Below are 8,709 nucleotides of genomic sequence, written 5' to 3' on the forward strand. Positions count from 1 at the left end.
TGGATTCCTCCCGTGGGCACGGCACCCTACAAAGAGCTTTCCACATTTCATTTCCTTTTCATCTGGTCCCAAACTCTGAAAAGTAGGCCTAATTATCCCCCATTAGTGATGATGCAGCAGAGGATGGGATGGTTAGATAGTATCACCAACTCAATGGACATGAATCTGAGCAAACCCTGGAAGACAGTGAAAAACAGAGGAGCCTGGCATGCTGCGGTCCACGGGGTCACAAAGAGCTGGACACGACGTGGCGACTGAACAACAACAACACAGATGATGAAACTGAGCTTGGGTGGTGATGGAGCCGGCCAAGGTCACGCAGCCTGCAAGTGCTGGAGCTTAGGTGAACACTCAAGCCCCGTCTCTGTGATGCAGAGATCCAGAGCTTTCAACTACATTGTGCTGCTAGTGAGAAAACCATAAAACCAACCACAGTTCCTGAATGCCTAAAAGTCTCCTCCAAACGTCCCCACTTCCAACCTCAGCTGGGGACACCGCCTCCTGGAAGCCTGCCTGCATTTCCCTGCCTGACTCTGGCCCCACAGTCCTCAGGTTTCTGCCACAGGTGCACCCTGGCAGAGCTCACAGGGGCCCCATTCTGGTCAGGCCGGGACTCAAAATGGCTCAATAAAGGCACTGTTTCAGAAACCCGGCCCTTCCTGGGAAACACACTTTATGCTGCTGGAGGAAGGGCTGTGGGGCAAACCTCCCCCGGAATCAAAGCTAATTTTCAGTTATTTAGGAGGTAGCTCCCCTGTGACTCACTGTTTGGGATATAATGACCCAGGCCAGGAGCCCGGGCTGCCAAGAGCGCCCTCATTAAACTCAAAAGGCAAAATGAGAAGGGGACGCCCCCTCCCCCCTGGAGACGGTGACTCAGCACAGCCGGGTGACCCTGGCCAAGGGGATTCACCTCTCTGGCTCCTTTCCTCCCAAGTCTTCTCCCAGTGGGTGAGCACAGCCCAGCATGGAAAGGGTTCCAGAAGTCCTGAGCAGGAAATGGGAGGGGCCGGAGGCAGGGCCGCAGCAGAATGTATGTCAGTGCTTACCCAGCTTTACTGTCCAGGGTTAAAAAACCTTTAATCCCAAATCACTGCCCGAGATCCCTGCCACCAGCCCTCCCCACCCCACCCCAAGGTGACACCTCCCCAGGGACTCTACCCCGGACGGGACAGGGAATATCGAGTTGGGAGTCCTCCCCATCTGCAGGCTGAGGCCCAGCCTCCTCCCCTGGAAAGGATGCTGAAGCCAGACCCCCAGTCAGCTCCTGAAGGGGAGGCCCTACACGGGTGGCTCAGCTCGAGGCTACAGGACGACTTTTACTGTGGACCCTTGGCCACTCTCCCTTTCATGGACCCTCTCCTCATTAAAAAAAAAAAAAAGAAATTGGAAAGCAGATGCTGTGACCACAATGGTATGAAGCTAAATATAACCCAAGCTGGATCATAGTCACTCTGACTTTAAAGATGAGAGAAAATTTTGAGGGCCCCTTTCCCTGGTGGTTCAGATGGTAAAGAATCCACCTGCAATGCAGGAAAGCCGGGTTCAATCCCTGGATGGGGAAGATCCCCTGGAGAAGGAAATGGCAACGCAATCTATTATTCTTGCCTGGAGAATTCCATGGACAGAGGAGCCTGGTGGGCTACAGTCCATGGGGTCACGAAGGAGTTGGACACGACTGAGCAACCAACACTTTGACTTTTTTCAAAGATATCACAGGTGCCTGGCAGCCTGCCTACTGTTGGTATTGCCTCCTGTAAGCCTTTTGAACTGTCTGGGCCCCTGTTATGGCTCACCAGCTACTTAGGCGTGTGTCTCAGTTTGCTCCTCTGTAAAATGGGAATGATCACCACGACCGAGTAATGAGGCTGTTTGAAGGTTCCTGGAGATCCTGCTGGAGAAGAGCTTGGTATGGTCCTGCCGTAGAGTAAACAGTGGTACAGGGACTGCTGAGCTGGCTATGAGCTTCCTTCTTTCCCATGAAGGAGATGGCTTCTATCCCCATAATAGGAACAGGAAAAACCGAAATTCCTCACAAGGAAACGTAACAAGTGGCGGATGCGGGACTCCAGGGGCACAGACCAAGCAGCTCCCAGGCCCCGGACGCTGATGGAAGTGGCCGATCTGGTTATCCCAGCAGACCAGGAACACGGAAGGCAGGGGGAAGTCACAGGCCAGGTCCCGGCATCTTGCGTCCGATTCTGCCTGAGTGGACTCCAGCCAGCAAACGAGGCCATGGTGAGGCTGAGGCTGGTGGGACCCTGACATTTCTGATCACAGCAGAGCCGGGTCCTCTCCTCTGTCCTGCTGACCTCCAGCCACGCTCTGAAGCCCAGCCTCCACGTGCTGACCTGACTCCAGGGACAGCAGTCTCTCTCGGAGCCACGCCGGAGTAGGAAGCTGCTGTCTCCGCCGTGCAGGCCCCAAGAGGACATCAGAAGGATGGAAGCTTCCAGTCCCTGCTGGAATGTGGGTTTTCTAGCTGACTCAGACCGAGCCTGTTTCTACAGGAGCCACACTACACCACCGCTCAAGGGTTTTGGGGAGACAGAGTTCACAACCGGGAGGATTTTCGCTACCCGTCAAGCAAGCAGTAGCACGCCTAAGAAAGAACAATAAAGATAAACCCCCGAGCCCAGCTGGCTCAGCTCCCAGCCTTTGGACTCTAGGTTCTTCGACACATGGCCTCCAGGCGCCCAGAGCCTTGTCATTTACCCAAGCTACAGGCCCTGTCGGGGTCCAACGGGGGCTGGTTGAGGGGCAGGGTGGGGAGTCGGAGCCAAGTTGAAGTAGCCAGTGGCGTGGACACAGGCCAGGCTCACCCTTGCTGCTCCCAGGACGTTTGAGTTCAGCCTCTCTGAGTCTCAGGAGCAGCGTCAGTAAAATGAGGGTGAGAAAAAGAACCCACGAAGGAAAAGGCCCTGGCACAGCCCAGGATCCCAGCTCCGCGGTGGGGGCGAGCGCAGGGATTCTGAGGCAGAGGGCAGTGATGGGAAGGGCAGGGAGGAGAAGGCCCAGAGGCTGGCTCCACCGCCTGGCTCTGGAAGCACAGCCGCAGGCCCCAGCCTGGCCCCTCCCCTGGGGACTTGGCCAGAGTGTCAGAGCTGGGAGCATCGTTGCATCACTGGGTGCTCGGGGGTTAATGATGGGGAGTGGACAGGACCCGGGTATTTAACTAATCGGGGAGGTGCCTGGAGATCAGAGGTGCCCCTGCTGGCTTCCGTCTCCATCTCCTACAGCCCAGCTTCTCTGCCCCCTGCTCCCCTCCCCGCCCCCCAGGATGAAGCGACCCTCTCTTCTGACCTTCCTATGCCTCCTGGGTAAGTGACCTTCATGCCTGCGCTCCTGCTCTGCCCCAGCTAGGAACACTCCGGGGGGCTCCTGAGCCAGGCCCCAGGGAGGGTGTCATCGGTCACCCTGAGGCCAGTGCTGGCCCAGGAAGAACTGGCCAGTGGAGAAGGGGTCAGGGGGCACGGCTGCAGCCTGGACGGCCTGGGGGGACAGAGGAGCGGGGCCGGCCAGGGGGCCCCGACAGCTGCTGCCGCCCGCGCTCCACCCCCCACCTGAGTGTCCGTTTCTGCCTTTAACCTGCCGGGTGGGCGGGCCCCCACTGCTGCAGCAGCAGGACCCGGAGGAACTAGGGAAGTCCAGGTGGTCAGGAAGTTTATCCAGCGACATCTGATGGGACTCAATTGGGACAGAATGCTCCTGGGGGGCGGGGGTGGCGGCTGACACCAGGGGAGAGGATCAGGAAACCGGGATGGGAGCCTAGAGGATGAGCCGGGGGCGGGGGAGTTCTGGGAGACGGTGGAAGGAGAGCAGGGGTGGGAGGTCAGGTGGGGACACGATGCAGGTGAGGACCAGGAGACCAAGGTGCAGTTGACGTCACTGGGACATCACTACTGATTGGCGTTGTTGCTCAGTTGCTCAGTCTTTGCGACCCCATGACCGCAGCACGCCAGGCCTCCCTGTCCATCACCAACTCCCGGAGTTTGCTCAAACTCATGTCCATTGAGTCTGTGATGCCATCCAGCCATCTCCTCTGTCGTCTCTGTCGTATTACGGATTAGCGCTGTTATCATCGGGAGTGAGGTGCTCGGGGAGGTGGAGGTTCCCGAGACGATCCGAGAGATGCCTGCACGCAGATGTGGGGACTGCAGTTGGCCGCAGAGGGTGGGGCCCCGAGGGAGCTGATGCCCTCCGCGCTCCGTCCCCGCAGCGGCCCTGGCCGGCGGGAACCTGGTCCAGTTTGGGGCGATGACCGAGAGGATGACGGGGAAGCCCGCGCTGCAGCACGACGACGGCTGCTACTGCGGCGGCGGCGGCTCCCACGCGCCGGTGCGCGAGACAGACGGGTGAGCGGGCGGCCCAGCCACGGGCCTGCCTGGAGGATGCAGGCGCCAGGGGCGCATCCTGCGGGGAGCTGGGGCTACCTAGGAAGCTGAGGCGCGGCCACCACACGTGCAGGCCCCTTTGGGCCGTAAGCCCCCCAGGCGGCCCCCAGTCCAGCCCAGCTGGGCTCACAGGCGCCTTCAGGCCGACCACGACCTTCTCAGGTGCTGCCACGCCCACAACTGCTGCTAAGGGCGCCTGGAGAAGCTGGGCTGTGAACCCAAAATGGAAAGGTACCTCTTCTCCGCCACCAGGCACAGCATCTTCTGCGGTGAGTGAGCAGACCCGGGGGTCCCCCAGACCCCTAGAGAGGGAGGGGACTCAGCCAGGAACCCCTCTCCTGATGGAGACCCTTGAGCCTGGTCACCTGGGCAGGAGAGGCAGGTCTTCCATCATCACAGCGTCAGGGAGAGGCATGTCCCAGCGCCCAGATGCTCCCATGGCACCCAGTCTGGAGAGCCCGGGACCCATCAGCTCCTGCCCTGGGACCCCAGGAACACCCCCCATTCAGAGGCGTCCCCCCCCAGCTCCAGCCTCTGGGGGGAGGAGCAGAGGGACACTGCTGAGCCCGCCCAGAGGAGCTGTGCCCAGACAGCCCTCCCCAGGGCCTGGGCGGCCACTAGGGGCATGTCCCCAGGACAGGGCCTCAAGGGCAGAGCCCCAGACCCAGAGGGTGGAGCTCGGATGTGGGACCACAGACCCCACTCCCAAAGGCTGACCCACCACACCAGGGCACCTCCTCACCAGGCCTCATGCCCACTTGGACCAGTTAGCCTTCTCCTCTGCTCCCCAGCCTGGGGAAACAGCTGGACCCCAATCAGAGTGTAAAGGGCTCCATGCAGCCCAGCCCCATGGAGGGAACTCACATTGGAGAACCAAACGTTCTTCTTCCTGCCGCAAAGCCAGGAGTAGCCTGGAAGGCAGACGGCAGGCCCGGAGCTGGGGGGACACAGCACAGGGGGGCTGGGAGGGTCAAAGAAGACTCAGATCTCTGGGGTCTGTCCTGGGGGCAGGGCGGGACAAGAACCAGAGCTGCGGGAGGCAGGCTGGGCTCCAAGTGTCCTGTTCCCACTGCCATCCACTCAGCAAAGCAGCTTTGGTAGGTAATGAGCTCCCTGTCGTGGGGAGTTCATGCAAGGCTGGGAAGCCACCTGTTGGGGACAGCACTGAGAGGGTGAGTGAAGGGAGGGGTCAGGTGAATGGGACACAGGTTCAGGGAGTCCCCTCCCCACCGTGTGACTCTGGGCAAGGGATAGAACCCCTCAAAAGCTCCTATTTCTTCATCTGTAAAAGGGAGACCTAACCTCACACTTGCCAGCTTAGCCCAGCTCCTGGGAGCTGACATAGCTGTTAAGCCCCTGCCAAATCTGAGTTCTGGGGAAAGAGCAGGGGAGAGCAGAACCCGGATGGGAAATGAGGCTGACCTTCGCAAGGGACCCTGAGGAAGCCTGACATGTCTGAGCTGGGGGATGTCTTCGTGGGGACAAAAAGGAGCCAGAGCCCCTGAGGACAGACAGAGGCGGTGGAGGCAAGAGGAGGCTTTGGGGCCCCTGGAGCCCACAGAGCTGATGTCCGCCCCACTCCCCAGGCTGGGTGTGGGCGCGCGTGGAGGGGGAGCCCTGAGATAAATGCTGGAGAAACGGGCTCCATCCCCGCTGAGGGAGGCAGGCGCAGGCCCCAGCTCCAGGCCCCCCGGGGCATGCCCCGGTCACCCGGGATCGAGCTGCTGCCGTTCAGTAGTTTTCCTCTCTGGTTCATGGCTGCCGGCACCGTTAGCAATCCATTACGTGGGAGAAGGGTCGCCCAAAAGCACAGCCCTCCCTGGGCTGGGACAGGTGGTCTCCCCGTGGGGAAGGAGCTTAGGGCAGTGGAGTGGGTTTGGGAGAGGAAGGAACAGCAAGGACAAATCTCCAGGCTTCCAGTATCCCTGGCCCCAGCAGGGCCTCAGCACCCTGCCCGTTCTCTCACCCAACCCTGGAGCATCCCCCCGCTGAGCGTGGGCTTCCGGGAGGAGAATGTGGACCCAAGCGCACTCCCCTGCACATGGCTGGGAGTGGCGGGCCCAAGGTTTCCGGGCCCTGACTGCCCACATCCCATCCAGCGGGCAGAACCAGCTGCCAGCGACGGACCTGCGAGTGTGACAAGAAGGCCGCACTCTGCTTTCGCCACAACCTGGGCACCTACAACCACAAATACGCCCATTACCCCAACAAGCTGTGCGCCGGGCCCACCCCGCCCTGCTAAGGGTGCGCTCTGCCTCCCGCTGAGGCCTCCAGCTGCAGGGCCCCAGGCCTCGGGAGGGTTAGCACCAAAGGCTTTCCGCCAGAAAACTCCTTTCCCGTAAGCCCATCCTTCCCTGAGAGGCCCCAGACTCAGCCCTGGACCATCCCTGGCCTCCCTGACCACAGCGCCCTCAAAAAGAGCCACACCGGGGGCAGGGGGCCCCTGGAACACCCAGAAGATTCTACAACCCGTCCCCTGGGATCTCAGTCCCCTCTTCTGATACGTGAATAATGTTTGCTCAGGATTCTAACACTGGCCCTCAGATTCTGTCGCAGGGTTTCATCAGTCTCCGGTTTCATTCACGCCTTTGTTTCTCGAGCACACAGCAATGTGCTAAGCACGGGGACACAGCGTGGGTCTGGCTCGGGTGGCCCCTGCATGCAGTTCCAACACTCTGTCCTTTGAGTTTTCCATTACAGAGAGTTTTTGTGATTCTCTTTTTTTCTAACGTTTACCGTCTTATCCAAAATAATAATGGCAGTCTCTAGCAGGAATATTTCTGGCCATATGGCGTAATGTGAAAAGCACGCAAATGCCAACCTAAAAATATTGCCCCCACCATGTCATCAGGCTTCAAATCCCTCCCATTAGAATTCTGGCTTACAGTGAAAAGAGGCTCTCAAATCATCTGATTCACAGCCCTCCCTTGGCAGAGGGGCACCCCGGAGGTCAGAAAGGGAAGGTTCTACCTGGAGGGGCGTCCTCACTCCCAAGCCAGTGGACCTTCTTCTGCATGAGTCGGTATCAGTCACTGCCCCTCCGCCCCTCTGATTGTCATCATGGACAACCCAGAGTGTCCAGGGAAGGTCAGCTGTGAGGATACCCATGCCAGGCCCGGCTCCTGGTACCAGGAGGGGAAGAGGAAAGATTTCTACATCCTACATCCAGCATCCTAAGACTGACTTTGGAGCCAATTTAATGCACCAAAGGATTCCCATCAAATTGGAATGCAGCCTACCTGGGAAGAAATAAACTTCAGCAGATTCTACTCCTAAATATAGATATGATACTCCACTGTCTGTAATATGCTGATAAAATCTTCCAGGGTTGGGATGAGCCTATTCAATGAGATAAAGCATGTAAAAACGCACTGCACAGGCAAAGCTCACGGTGGACGGGGAATAAATGTTCTCTCCCTCTCTCCATTTCTTGGCATGTGTACAACATTCAGGGCTTTGAGGGCAGGAGAGAGCCTGATGCCATCAAAAGGATGATCATCATAAATTTTAAAAGGTTGAAGCAGTTCTGTGCTGGCCAAACAAACACGAGAAGGGCAGATGTGTGTGCTTTGCTGCTGTGACTGACTCAAATCCTGTGTGAAAAATCACCAGGAGATGAGGTCTTAAAGTGCAACGCGGGTGGGTAGGGAAGAGAGGGCCGCGTTTGTTAGGAAGCGTGGTCCTGAGGCGCCCTCTGGCGTCCGTTTTGTTCAGGCTGCCGGGAGGAAACAAATTTGGTTTAAACCTGGATTTCCCTTTGTCGGGGCAGGCAAAGTGTGTTTCAGGGCTAGTGAAATCAGTCCTCTCGTATCTTCAATAATAAACAAGCTGAGAAGTAATAAGTCCTTAAAGACATCTCAGAATGACGGTGCCAGTGCACACACGAGAAGCCCAGGAAGAAGGGTCTGACTCGGGAGAGATGAAGACAAGGCGGTGTTCTGGGCGTGATGTAGCGCTGGGAGGAGGCCCTGGTGACGCCACAGCTGTTTAACCATCTGACAGGGTGAAAAGTAGAACTTGAGAACAACCTCGGCGCAGCCCGCTTTCCCAGGAATCAGTAAATATATGGTGAATGAGTCAATGATTCCATCTAAGTCCTGTTTGTGTGTCTCTACAGCCCATACACTTGATTTCCAGATGTAGACTTGGTAGAAAGGACTGAAAAGAGGAAAGCAGAACCCCGAAGTTGATGTTGGAGGTTCCAGGTAGAGCCCTCTGCTTTGCCAGTTAGCAGCAGTGGGTCATTCAAGACCTCACTGCTCAGGAAGCTTATTAGAACAGAATCATGGACCTGATCCCAGACCTGCTGGTTAAC

General features: G+C 58.0%; 1 protein-coding gene across 1 annotated transcript; it reads left to right on the top strand.

The window, feature by feature from the left end:
* Window positions 1-3,017: 3,017 nt before the first annotated feature.
* PLA2G2E (phospholipase A2 group IIE) lies at window positions 3,018-6,636 on the top strand. Its single transcript, XM_044938188.2, is given in 4 exon segments — window positions 3,018-3,320; window positions 4,220-4,355; window positions 4,557-4,663; window positions 6,494-6,636. Coding segments are annotated over 4 exon segments (426 nt in total). The 5' UTR covers window positions 3,018-3,280.
* The last annotated feature ends 2,073 nt before the right edge of the window (window positions 6,637-8,709 follow it).

Source organism: Bubalus bubalis, chromosome 2 (assembly GCF_019923935.1).
Source record: "Bubalus bubalis isolate 160015118507 breed Murrah chromosome 2, NDDB_SH_1, whole genome shotgun sequence".
Taxonomy (NCBI): domain Eukaryota; kingdom Metazoa; phylum Chordata; class Mammalia; order Artiodactyla; family Bovidae; genus Bubalus; species Bubalus bubalis.